The sequence below is a fragment of the Phocoena sinus genome, chromosome 5 (assembly GCF_008692025.1).
Source record: "Phocoena sinus isolate mPhoSin1 chromosome 5, mPhoSin1.pri, whole genome shotgun sequence".
Lineage (NCBI taxonomy): Eukaryota > Metazoa > Chordata > Mammalia > Artiodactyla > Phocoenidae > Phocoena > Phocoena sinus.
This window is the reverse complement of record NC_045767.1, coordinates 106,223,057-106,237,574: the sequence shown is the minus strand read 5'-3', so window position 1 is coordinate 106,237,574 and position 14,518 is coordinate 106,223,057. Positions and strand designations below refer to the sequence as shown.

The following is a 14,518-nucleotide window of genomic DNA, read 5'->3' as shown; positions in this document are numbered from 1 at the left end:
AGTCACAAAACAGTCTCAATTTAATAACTAGAATATAAATGTCTTTAGAAGAACCAAAGTGTAAACTTGAGTTAAAGTTCAGGTGGGGAAAAGAATCTGAAAAAGAATGAATATATGTATGTATGACTGAATCACTATGCTGTACACCTGAAACTAACACATGATTGTAAAGCAACTCTACTCCAATAAAATTAAAAATAAATAAATAAATAGGTATAATTTAAGGCAAAAAATAAATAAATAAAGGTCAGGTGGAGCACATGCTCCAGTCAGAAGTCGCTGGCTGCTTCTCTCTCTCTTCCTCATTGCTAATATGAGTTTCTGAACCATCTCGGTGCACCTGGGGGGAAAGGAGGGGATGGGAGAGGATTGGGAACATTCTCACTGGACAGGCACCATCGCACTGATGTAGCGTCAGTGCTCTTCCGCCTGGGCAGCTGTTTAGAAACCACCTTCTATCACTAGTGTTTTTGTGGCTTTTTTGGAGAAAACTTCCATCTTCTAATCTGAGGCTACGTTAACAGACGTAACCATATCCCTCTTCAGACTGTTCCCTTACTGCTTCCTTGCCTCCTGAAAAGCTAACAACGCTCAGACCTCTCCCTCTGGCCTTAGTGGGCAGGACCTAAAACAGCTCCACACCAGCTGTCTCCACCCCAGAGGACCACGGGCCCCACAAACTCCAGGAACGGCTTATCTTCACCCTAGAAACCCCTCCTTTCTTCCACTGTCCATCATTCCTGCTCTAGATTTTTCAGGTGAGAGACAAACTTGAGTCTGTTAGCCCCGAACCGCAGGGGTTAATACTCAGTTCTCTGACTGGTGAAGTGCAGGCACCCCACCTGGGGGTAACCCACAAATCCACAGCAGCTCTCTCCAAATTATCAACCCTTTTATCTCCAATTTAGAAACCTTTATACTTCTGACAAGCTGGGTAAAGTTCAGTAGAAAAATCAAACTGCTTTTCAGTTCCCTCCTTTGTAAATAACCCTGCACAGGATCCCTCTGGTATATATATTAGTAACTCAGCCCTAACTTCCATTTTCATTTCTTGTTACAAATGCTTACTAATCTCCCTCTCCACATCTTCATTTATATTCTTCACTTCTCCTGAATCACTATCGTTCTTCCCCCACTTGCATATCCAAATCTGAGCCCTCCTGTGAGGTTCAGCTCAAGTTCCCCGACTACTCTAGATTCTCCCAAGTTCTCTTCTGAAGATCTGCTCTCCCTGTGGTCCTCATGTCATCAATACGTGGAGTTTACTCTTAGAATTTCTGTTTCATGGAAGACAAATGCAAAGTCACCTTAATGAGACATGAGACAGTGGGAGTCTATGGCTTACACACTTGACTGTATCTGAAATGTATCTTTTAAATGTTCTAACCCAGAGGGTTGACGACGAGTCCAAGAAAAGTAGGTAAAAGAGAGGTAAAAGTTAGGCACACAAATTCAGGCCTAGGCTGTACAAGAGAAGTGGGAACAGCCTTCAGGTATTTCCCTCCCAGCGAACGGCAGAGTAACGCAGAACGCTGTGAGTCAGCAGGTCTTCACAGTTCTGTTCTACTGGCAAGAGCATCTTTATTACGGAGAAGATCCATCCGGTTATTTTAATCTGGTACCACTAAACATTAACATTATCTCATTCCCTTCTTTAAAAATCAACGTTTCTCTGTAAACTTTCCCAGACTGATTTGGCTTTCTCCATAGTGTGCCTGAGCGGAGAAGGCAAGCTGGACACGAAGCCTTAAGAATTCAGTTCCTGTGACAGTTACGTGTTTTCCCTATAACCTGGTAATTGGCATTCAGTTTGATACATCAAAAGAAAGAGCTTGCTTAATGTAAGTCTGAAGATAAAATACTTTAAGTATAGAATGCCATCTGTTGAAGATTCTTAGGAGCCAGACAGCTGGGCTTCTTTTGGTCAAATAACTATACTACAGTGTGTGGTCATACTCTCGATACTTGACCTTCGGAATGTAATTATTGAGTCTGGCCTTCTTCTATATTTTTTTTTCCTATATTTCCACATATGTTTCCATAGTTTTCTGTACTCTGGTCTGGACTGAGTATCTATTTCTTTTCCAGTATTAAACTTTAAAAATTATTGTAATTTCATAATATGATTTTTTAATTTATTTATTATTGAGATATAATTGACTAATACTATTGTATTAGTTTTAGATGTACAACATGATAATTTGATATATGTATGTATTGTGAACTGATTACGAGAATAAATTTAGTTAACATCCATCACCACACATATTTATAAATTTTTTCCTTGTGATGAGAACTTTTATGATCTACTCTGCTAGCACCTTTCAAATTTACAATATAATATTGTTAACTACAGTCACCATGCTGTACATAAATCCCCAGGATTTATTATCTTATAACTGGAAGTTTGTACCTTTTAACCCCCTTCACCCACGTCACCTGCCCCACTCCACCCCCAGCTCCGGCACCCACCGATCTCTTCTCTGTATATTATATGCGCTATTATTGTCGATTCAGCTGGACTGCAAACTTTCTCGTGGCAATAGCTCCATCTCATTCTTTCCTTTTTTATATCAACAACCATTTATTGTGTACCATCTACGTTCCAGGAAATGTGCTAGTAACTGGAAAGGCGGTAGGGAGAAAAATAGACTGTGTCTGCAGGGCACAGACATTAATCATATAATCAAAAAATATGTAATTATAATATAAAGAGAAGTTGTGCTAGAATATAAACTGGGACCTGATTTAATGTGCTTGGGGGGGGAATCGTCAGAAAACACCTCCATGAAAAAGTGACCTATAACCTGAGCTCTGAAGGATGAGTTAGGCCATTATCTAGGTGACTATGTGAGTGTGGGAAGAGAAGAGGATAGAGAGCCATCAAATGTTCTGTGCAGAAGGGAAAATGCATGACGTGCCTATGGAGGGAAGCATGGTGGGCTCAGGGAAAGGAGGAGAAGGAGGAAGAAAGAGGAGGAGGAAGAGAAGGGGAAGAAATAGTTGGTATAAAGAATGAGCACAGGGCTTCCCTGGTGGCGCAGTGGCTGAGAGTCCGCCTGCCGATGCAGGGGACGCGGGTTCGTGCCCCTGTCCGGGAAGAACCCACATGCTGCGGAGCGGCTGCGCCCATGAGCCATGGCCGCTGAGCCTGCGTGTCCGGAGCCTGTGCTCCGCAACGGGAGAGGCTGCAGCAGCAAGAGGCCCGCATACCGGAAAAAAAAAAAAAAAAAAAAAAAAGAATGAGAACAAATATTAAAGAGAATTACTGGAGCTCAGGCCACAGGGGAAAGGAGGGCAGGTCATGAAGCGCCTGGGAGACCATAACAAGGATTTGGTCTCCGGCCAAAGAGCCATGGAAAGTCATCGAAAGATTTTAGGCAGGGAGGTGAGATAACCAAATCTGTCTTTCTATAGTTGAACAAGTTCCATCTCATGCCTATATGTATGAATTTTACTAGGCTTCTTCTGAGCCAAGGACTACTTTTATGGCTTGCAAAGCCAACTTTGTGCAGTGAAACAGTTTCTACTAGAGACCAGTAAGAAGCTAGTAAGTTTCTTTGAATGAACAGTCACCACTTAGAAGAGGAGAGTATTAAGATTAAGTGTGCCCTTCTATATGCGGAATATTTCAAAACATTCACTTCTAAAAACATTCAAGTATAAAGGGGAGCTAGAAAACTCACTTACTTGAATTCAACATTCGTAAATAGACTAAGCTGTCTACTAAAAGCTGATGGGCCAGAAAATGTAGCTGTAAAAAAATATATATATTACATATTATATATATATATAATAAATAATAAAACAGTAAGTAAAATCAATAGCTCTCTTTACCTGTATATTAGCCAGCTTAAGACTTACAACATTATATTTTAAGACTTTAAAGTACAGTGATTATTTGGCTCTCATTTTTTTCATGACACTTGCAAATTATCATTAACCACCAGTTCAGGGGATCAACTTTAACTTTAAAAAATAGATGTTGATTCACTTACAGAGCACTACTTATTTTAACTTTTAGTTACTGTAGTGCTTAGAGCTATACATACTAATTATAATGTGCAATAGTATTTGTCTATGCTATTTATCTTGTCACTTATTTAAATAGAGGAAATTGCTGGGATGAATTTTTTTAATTGATAGACTAATAAAAGAACTTAAAGACAAAGGTCTTCTCTTAAATCTGATATACAAATAAAAGCATGTTCTTCAACTAATTAAGCAATACTTTTAGAATCAAGCTTCCTAGAAAAGATGGGATACTCTTCACCAAAGTAGTACTTCGTAGTTAGAAAATAACCTATAGGTCATTACTAAAAGTGAAAGCTATGGGATAGTTAAGAACAAAAATAAGGGACTTCCCTGGTGGTGCAGTGGTTAAGAATCCACGTGCCAATGCAGGGGAACCGGTTCAATCCTTGGTCTGGGAAGATCCCACATGCTGTGGAGCAACTAAGCCCATGCGCCGCAACTACCTACTGAACCTGCGCTCTAGAACCCTCGAGCCACAACTACTGAGCCTGCGTGCTACAACTACTGAAGCCCGCATGCCTAGAGCCTGTGTTCCTCAACAAGAGAAGCCACCACAATGAGAAGCCCGCACACCACAATGAAGAGTAGCCCATGCTTGCTGCAATTAGAGAAAGCCTGAGCACAGTAACAAAGACCCAACACAACCCCAAAAAAATTTTTTTAAAAAGAACAAAAATAAGCACAAAATCATGACCTTCACCAAACGTGGAGTCTGTAATTTTCTCAAAAACAGAGACGGACCAAAAACTATGGGATATCAATATCAATTTCTTATTGATTATTGATATTTATGGTGTCCTTCCTATATTCCTTTTGTGAGAATATAGAAACTTATTCACCAAATAGATGATATTGTACTCTTTATTTTCCACACAAATCTGGGTAACTAAGCTGCACTGGCTGAAAGGAGTAGGATGAATATTTTGAACTTGTCTATCTCATACTGACAACTAAAACAGTTCTTAAGAAAAATGTACCTATTTTGGAAGATTCCACTGAATTCTATTTATTCAACTGAAAAGAGTAAATAAATCAACAGAATAATTATTATCTCAAATAGGCTTATATAGGAAGTCACAATGAGAGATCATTTCTATCTTATTTAGTTGAATCAATGGAACTTACATTTATCTTAGCTTTGTCTTTAGTTTTTTTTTTAAAAACCATAATCATGGGAAGTTTTTTTTATATATACATTTATTTAGTTTTGGCTGTGTTGGGTCTTTGTTGCTGTGCATGTGCTTTCTCTAGTTGCAGCAAGATGGGGCCACTCTTTGTTGTGGTGTGAGGGCTTCTCATCGCGGTGGTTTCTCTTGTGGAGCACGGGCTCTAGGCACATGGGCTTTAGTAGTTGCGGCACATGGGCTCAGTAGTTGTGGCACGTGGGCTCAGTAGTGTGGCAAACGGGCTTAGCTGCTCCTCGGCATGTGGGATCTTCCCTGACCAGGGCTCGAACCTGTGTCCCCTGCATTGGCGGGCAGATTCTTAACCATTGTGCCACCAGGGAAGTCCCATGGAAAGAGCTTTGAAATGAAATTCGAGAAGTAAAAGTGTCAGGAGTACTACTAACTCCTTGAGCAAATCACTAAGTCTCTTAGGGTTTTCAGTCTCTTAATTTACGATGGGCATAAAAACATCTGCCTTGCTTATGTCATACGTTGATGTAAGGCTCAAATAGGCAATATATGGAAAAGATGTCAACAAGTAGTGTCTGAGATGGAACAGTATAGGGACAGATCACAGGTCTAAGATGGGGTTCAAGTCCTATTATGCCATTTACCAACTGTGTACTTTTAGGGAAGTCACTAAATCCCTTTCTGCCTCAATTTCTTCCTCCACTAAATGAGGGAGCTGATCTGCAAGGTCCCTTCCATCTCCAAGAGTCTGTGATCTTATACTGGAAAAACTAATGAGAAAACCCTCTAACATGCTTTTGTTTCCCATGAAAGTGACATACGCTGATTAGGTGCTCGTGATTAATTTTCGTCTCTGTCTTGCAAATGAAAGAAAGTCACATCCCATATGAAATAAGGTGTGGTATTAATTGTTAACTATATATCAGAATGCTCTGAATGTAGGAAAGTGACAACCATGAAGAATTATGAGAATCATTACAAGGTATGAATACTGACTGTAAAACTAACATTAGAAAAGAATCTGCCCTTGAGATAAAAACAGACTTTGCGCTACATTAGTTACAATCCCTGTTAAAATCCACACACTCTGAACAAACAAGAGATTACAACTAAACACAGAGGCAGGGCTGGTTTAACTCATTCAGTTGCCCTTTTAATTCCTTGTTTTTCCATGGTATTCAACCTGGCTTTTATGTGCACCACAACTAAACCCAGGACAGGCAATAAGCGAGGCAACGTAAGGTCTATTGTCAGATATATGAGAGCAAGCAGGAATTTTTGTCTGTCTTATACACTGATGTATCCCAAACACGGATAGCACTGCTTGGTTCATATCTGTGGAAACAATGAACTTGCTTCCATTTTCTGCCTTTCTTTTCAGAACTTTTGACTTTTCTGTGTATCATTAACATGAGATAAATCACAAAAATTTAACCACAGGTAGCCCTAGCAAAAGAGGTAACTGGGCAATAATAAATGACCCACACAAATGCTTGAAACCTGTCACCTTAAAATAATTTGAATTAGAAGTAATGTTTGTTGCAGAGTAAAATTACTAAATATATAGGACAACACAAAAGCTAAAAATTGCTCCTTTTATTTACTAAAGAGACTACTTCAGACAATGTAAAAAAAATCAACCTGTAGTTCAAAAAATGGGATTAAAAATACATGAAAAAGAGCTATTAATAAATAAGCTTCTTGTGTTTCCTCCTTTTAAAACTCAAAACAGTGTGGTCTGCCTCGTGCCCACATCAAAAGAACCCACTAACTGAGAATAACAGAAACGAAGGCTTAAGTCAATCTCTCTCTCCTGGTGCCGAAACCTGTTATACAAAAATGTTCTTTGAACCAACAACACACTTAGAAAGCCAGAAACAGAACAGGAAGATAAATCCACAAGAGAAAACAACTAGGACATTGCCACACACCCTCCAGTTTTCTCCAAAACATTTTTCTTCCCAGATGAACACAGTAAGTCCAAAAGCTCTATTTTTAATGCACAAGTCTTGGTTGTGGCACAAACAGATCAATGGAAAATCTCGTCTTCATGAACACTTGAGGCGATAACACAAAGTATGTAAGCTTATAAAATAGCATGTCTAATATAGGAATCCTCAAAATGAAAGCACGAAGGAACCAATGAGAAAATGAATGAATGGCTCTAAGAGAGAATTTTAGAGTATTTCAAGAAGTGATAATGTATAAATTGGCTATCAATTCTCAATCTTCTCCTCTACTATATAACTATGTACAACTATATGCGTGTGTGTGTGTGTGTGTGTGTGTGTGTGTGTGTGTGTATTTAGTTTGTATACTTGTATACCTAGAAAAGTGCTGGCACAGTTACACTGGAGAGGGAATTTGGGAGAATTCTGGGGAAAGTGGGGGTAAGTCTTAGTGTCCCCGCCATGCTGCGATAGGGAAAGAGGATTTTAAATGAAGGTTTGCTCTGTGTTATCAATGATACTGCCTTGCAATTTCTTAAGAGGATGCAATAAGGATTTAAATCACTTTCCAATTATTTCTAAAGGTCATTTATTCATTTATTCCACATATATTTATTGACAGAGGCAATTTCTTGAGACTACGTTTACACTGACAGGCTCTGTAGACACAGGCCTTTATAGTGAAAGCAAGAAAGCCCAGCCTTTTATAGGTTCAACAAAGACACAGATCCAGAAGAGGAAAACCATATTTCAATACAGCTCCTTGTTCTATTCTTTGAGAACATCAACGGTTAAACTGACTTTTATGGCATGGCCTAGAGGCCTAACTATTATGTACAAAATAGAAAATGTGTCCATAGTTGTAGTCAACCAACAGATGAACAACTCGGCTGTTCAAATTGGAGACTACCTGTTCACTAGGCAACTTTTTCCCATAGTTAATCATGATACTGTTTCATTCTCTTCTAAAGGTTAAAGTAAAGCATTACCAGCTCTTATGACTTTCTCATGAGTTGTGATTAGGTGCAAGCACATTCTCAGCACTGTAAGACTGAGAATGTTTTCACCCTAAATGCAGCAACATCGAAATTGCCAGCAATAATAACCCAAGGTTACTTCCATTATGAAGTTGGTCTTTGCTTTAAAAAAAATACCATACTTCCCTAGATAATAACCTACTTAAAGTGTTCTCCCTGATTAACAATGGTATTTGTCTAATGCCCGTGCCAGGAGTGGAAGCCTGTGGCTGACTGAAGCCAGCACAGCAACAGAAATATCTCCAAAAAACACAATACAGTATAGCTCATTCTTCAAGATCATCCAGGGGAAACTTGAGGATGAGTATGTTGATGTCTTTTAAAAACAATCTGCTAAATGCTTTTAGATCCTGTGCCCTGATTACTGGCTGACCTATATATTTTTGGTAATGCTAGTGCCCTGGAGGGCCTGACCATTTAAATAGCTAAGGTCCTCAGTTTAGATGAATTTTGAAAAAGCCAAGATAAGTAGACTAATTTCCTAAAAATATTTTTTCTTCTGATCTTTGAAATGTTAAAAGGGCCACACATCAGTGGATCATTTTGACCAAGGAAAGTTTTGCCTTGTAAAGACTGCCATTGTAAACAACTAATCCCCCAGCCAGTCATACATGCCAGGTGAAGTACACTTACCAGGTAAGAAGCAATGACTCTTTACCTAATGGGGCTCGTTGAGAGGGCAAACTAACTCGGTAGATCGGATTCCCTGTGTAAATTACTGTTTGTTGCTAATGAACGTTGTCGTTGCAAAGGATGTTGTACAGATCCAATGAGACAACGTACAGAACTGCCTAGTGTAGCACCTGACATCATCATCATCACAACAGAAACACATTCCAACCATGCTCAGAGCAGGTGTTTTAAGAAGAAATATAACCTTGAGGAGATCTCTGCCCTCTCATTCTCAATGAAGCACTATTCACAATTACCAGGTTGCGGAAAAAACCTAAATGTCTATCAACAGATGGATGTAAAAAGAAGATGTGGCATATACCTACAAAGGAACATTATTCCGCCTTGACAAAAAGAAGGACTTTCTGCAACACAGGGCAATATGGATGAACCTGGAGGACATGATGTTAAGTGAACTAAGCCGGCCACAGAAGGACAGATACTACATATTTCACTCATATGAAAGATCTAAAATAGGCAAGTTCATAAGATCCAAGAGCTGAAAGCTGGTTGCCAGGGGCCAGCGAGGAGGGAGAAATGGCAAGTTGTTAGTCAATGAGCATAAAGTTTCAGTTAAGCAAGATGAATAATAAACCCTAGATCTGCTGTACAACATTGTACCTCTTGTCACCGATAATGTACTCTACACTGAAATATGTGTCAAAGGGCAGATCTCAGGTTAAATGTTCTTACTACAATAAATAAAATAAAATATTTTGTAAAAGTAAAAAAACAAAAGGAAAAAATTTTTTTCTTTTTCTTTGCAGCCTCATTCTTGGGCAAAATATCTGTAATATCTCCATAGGATTATAATGTAATATTATACACTTGAAATTTTATAACCAAATGTTGGTTATAAAATACCAAATATTGTAACCAAATATTGTAACCAAGTATTTCAAACTTTTCTTTTTGTTAACAACAAACTAATAGGAAGAGGAAGTAACCTCTTAAATATTGATTATTTGCCCATTGGACTTTTTTGGCAGATAAACAATTACCATATTAGAGAACTAAAAGGACCTTTAGGTATCATTTCAAAAACAAGGAAACTAAGACCCAAAGAGATTAAGGGAATGCCAGACCTAGTACCAGAAAGGGATTTCTTTGGACGTCCGTACAATGCTCTTTACACTAGTAGGGTGTATTTGTATGTTGAAATGATGACTGAGGCCAATGAAGGTCATAAAACCAAGAGGAGGCAAAGCTGGGAATCAGATCCAGTCCTAACCTACAAAGCCCGGCTCTTTTCAGCATGCCTTGCTGCCTTATGGAAGGTGAAGTGAGTCCTGCAACACCCCTGCCAAGGAAAAACCAATTCAGCTAATTTTCTGGCTCTTATGCAGAAGCTGTTGATTCCAAGCTCACATACCTGTGGTGGAGTCGATGGTGAAAAGGAATGACAGGTCTCCGAGGACAAGCTCATAAGCCACTGTTCCATACATCCCGGAATCCCTATCTGAGGCAAGAACATTGATGATCTCAGTGCCTGGCTGGGTCTGGCCGCTAATGCTCGTCACATAGGTTGACGGGTTAAACACGGGTTCATTATCATTCACATCCTCCAGTTCCACACGAACAAAAGCTTGGGCGCTGAGTCCACCCTGTTGGATGGATGAGAAGTGGTTACAAATGGGTCTCACCTGAACACTGGGATGCAGAATAACTGAGAAGGATCCTAGAATAGACTTTTGAAACAACAAATTTTATATATATATATATATATATATATATATATATATATTCACTTTAAATATATATTCATTTTACGTTTAACCTTGAGCTATGAGTTCATGGTATCTATACTCCAATGCTGATTCTTAAATAGGAATGAGATTACCACTTAAAGCTCCTAAGAGGCAATAATTTCAGAGTGAAGGCCAAAGATATTCAAGGAAAGTTTCCCTGATGTCCAAAGAGTGAAAAAAAAGAACCACTTTCATCCCACAGATAATCTTTAACTGCTAAGGAGAAAGGGTAAGGGAGTATTGGAGGGGGGTGCAAGAAAAGACTGACCCATATGAGGGAGCTAGACTTCAGTTATTTGGAGGAAAATTGTAACAGAGGAAAGAACAAGTGCAAAGGCCCTGATACAGGAGTGCAGTACATCCCAGGCCTGTTCAGGGAACAGCAAGGAAACCAGTAGGGTGATATCAAACGGGCAGGGACAGTTCACAGAGGGCTCTGTGGGCCTCTGAGAGGACCGTGGCTCTGACCCATTTGAGGGCTTTGAGCAGAGGAGTAGGTTGATTGCCCTGAAGGGCAGCAAGGTTGGAAGGAGGGAGACCTTCTTCCCTCCTTAAACCCTCCTTGAACCCTCCTCCTCCTGGAGGAGCCAGGAGATCTGGATCTGACATCTGGTCCTGCTGGCCTCTGGGACCACAGCTAGGAAGCCAGAAAATCATCAAGTCCAGAGCAGAAGGTAGCAGTGAAGGTACTTTTCCTACAGACTTGGGACCAGATTTGTTTTGGGGTTCTTAATTTTCCATGTATTAGATAAGAAATATAGTGTATAAAACAGTGAGAAGTGGATCCCATACTGGCTTTTTGTGTGCGTTTCCTCCATCTAAAAATAAGGAGAGGAGAGAGAGCACAATAGAAGAAGATAATCCTCTGCAAGTTTTACTTTTCTAAAGTAAAGCATATGTTCCTACTTAAAGCACCATTTTTTATTACTATCTGGTACACTTTGATACTTTCATCTTGAACAAAAATCCTTGGTAAGTCACAACAGCCTGAGTTTTCTCACTTACTTATCCTCCCTCCCTCTCTCTCTCTGTCTCCCCACATTCCCCCTCCCCAACTGTGGCAGGATGCACTGAGAAAAGAGGAAACCCAAAGGCAGTGAAGGAGAAGATTTGGCACAGGACAAAGAGAGCATGCTGCTGTGGGCTCTGGAGGGAGCATGAGCTGAGGGTGATGAAGGGCAAGCGAGAGAGCATCATTTCGTATTGTTTGGGATGAAGTTAACCACGAATCCAGAAATGCCTCTCATGCGCTGAGGGCCCATGTACCCGAGACACTGGGGACTAAAACAGAATTGAGAAAGACTAAAAAATAGTGTGATTTTCCATGTTCTAAGCTGAATAAAGTGCCAGGCCTATGCCAGTTCTAAATTAACACAGTAAAAATAAAAACAGTGGCAGTTCCATCCAGTCTGTATCCTTAAAATGCAGACTGGTGCTGTGTCTTTAGTAAAGCTAAGTAACCTGTGGGTCCTCAGGTGGAGTGGAGCAGAGCGAGGGGGCTGCAAGCTGACTCCTAGCAGACGGGAAAGGCTTGCTTTCCTTTTATCCTTACTTTCCTCTTTCTTTTAAATTTCTCCACAAGTTCATGAAGTCATTCAGGTTTGGGGTGCGGGGGGCGGGGGTGCTGAGAAAGCAGGTAAGAGAAGAAATGAGAGAGTGGGGAACATGTGAAGAAATGAAGATCACTCCACCTTAAGACCTTTAAGAACAAAGATGTTCATTCCTGGGCTATCCATGAAGACCCTCAATCAGTCCATGTCACCAAAAACAAGCAAAATATTAAATGGACAAAGTGAAGAGCTTGTTGTCACAGATTAGTGAATCTTTTTGCAGGAACAGTATTATACATAGATTCAGTCTTCCTTTTTATGAATCCAATTTTTATCTGTTAAATGTATCAATGAGGGCACTTTCCTCTTATAATAACCATTTGTGAATGAATGTTAAGTGTGCTTCACGTGTATTTTCACCTTCAATTGTTATAATCTCCCTTTCTAAAGATTTTTATGGTTTCCCCACTTTTACAACTAGAAAACCAAAGCACAGAGGGCCTATGTGACTTGTCCAAAGTAAGTGAGACTATAAATAGCAGATCTGCAACTGGAACAGAGATTAATCTGTCCCCAAAGCCCCTGTGACTTCTTTTAAATTAGATCTTTAAATTATTGCTATGGTATAAATTCTACCTTTCACGAAGGACTTGTTTAAAGACTATGCTATGGGCAATGCCAACCGTGGACTCCATCTCAGATTAAGGCCTGCTTACAAAGGACTTAACATTTATGAGACAAACACTATACAACGGGGTTTGTGGCACAGAGGCACAATCTGGAGCCAGGAGATCTGGATCTGACATCTGGTCCTGCTGGCCTCTGGGACCACAGTCTCAAGAACGTCAGGGAGCCTGAGGTTGAGCTGCCTCTTCTGTAAAGTGGGCCGCCTGTTCACCTTGCAGGCCTGCTGTTGGAAGCAGTGATATAATATGTATGAAAGGATTTATTATGGCTAATCACCATCAATTATAAGATTTTACAGCCTCCTTATCCTAAATACTTGGGACCAGATAGATTTGTCTTGGAATCCTGAATTTTTTAAGTTTTATAAAAGAAATATAGTGTCTATACCTAATGAGGTCTGGAGTGGCAGCCCTTAATCACTTAATATTCTGTAGCAAAATGGATGAATAGACACATTTAGAGGGATTAAAAAAAAAACATGAATAGTCTCATGTTGGTTCAAGTCAGATTTCTCACCAAATGAGTTTTCAAAACTCTCCATCGTGAGAGCTTTCAGAACTACACATAAAAGATTGTGGATCTTTATTACTCAGATGCAGATGTGCTGTGAACATTGAATGGAGGGAAGCCTCAGGGCTGAAGGGATCCTTGAGATGGGTCCTCACAAACAAATAGGCTTTTAGAGCTCCAGCAGGTGTGCAGGTCTGAGTCTGGAGGAGCCCATTTTAATCGGGAGATGTGGGCCCTGAGGCATGGCTGCCGTCTGGGGACTGAGGAGGACCTGGTACAGTCCCTCCCAGTGAGTTTCTAGGGCAGTCTTTGTTATAGTGATTCCAAATCAGAAGAGTAGGAGAAAATTGGAAATGTGGTTTGGAGAGTCATAGCCAGATATTTGGAAACTAGAAGAATTCAGGATCCAGTCCCATTTATAGGTAGATAACAAAGCCTCAAAGACAATGAACAGGACTAGAATCTGAGTGCTTCAGCTACAGCCAATCCAATCATTTCCTTGCTTTGCTTCTTCATCTTATTTATAAAAATCCTTCCCCTGCTCCTGTCCATGGGGCACTCCTAACTACTTCTGGTTGAATGCGGCCTCATTTGAATCAATTTTTGCTCAAATAAATTCTTAAAAATTAAAAAAAAATAGGATTTAAAAAACAGATATTTCAGGTAAAAATAAGATCCTAGAAAATATAAAGATATTTTTTTTTAAAGTCTCTGTCATGTTGTAGGAGAGGTAAGCACACTGGCATGGCTTGGAGGGAGAAGTAGAGGGTGGGAAAAATCTAAAGAAAAGCCTTGATGGTCAGATTCACGGAGCTTCATCTAAATGCTAAGGAGGATAGACTTTGTTCTGCACACCTGTAGACTCTCTCAGTAAAAAGTGTGGCGTGTACACCCTGAATACCTATATATTTACTAATAAATTATAGATTCATTTACTATGCTAAATATTACATATATTAAAAATACCACAAAAGTTTTAAAAGGATGAAATTCTAAGTTGTAATGTTTTCCTCCTAAACCCCCACTTGGGACACTATTGCTGTCATGAATGAAGGGACATGATCAAATCTAAGTTTCAGAAAAAGATACCTGAGGTAGCAAAAAAAGGTGCATCATAAAAATAAACAAATAAAGAGGTTCCTTAGTCAAAAAGGAAACGGTGGATTAACCAAGTCAAATGGGTTCTCGGCCTCA

General features: G+C 39.7%; 1 protein-coding gene across 1 annotated transcript in view; it reads right to left on the bottom strand.

The window, feature by feature from the left end:
- The window catches only part of DCHS2 (dachsous cadherin-related 2), a 295,264-nt gene that overhangs the window by 122,280 nt on the left and 158,466 nt on the right, over positions 1–14,518 (bottom strand). Inside the window, exon 3 of the mRNA XM_032633646.1 lies at positions 10,202–10,433. Within this exon, the coding sequence (XP_032489537.1) occupies positions 10,202–10,433 (232 nt within the window). The remainder of the gene's footprint in view (positions 1–10,201; positions 10,434–14,518) is intronic.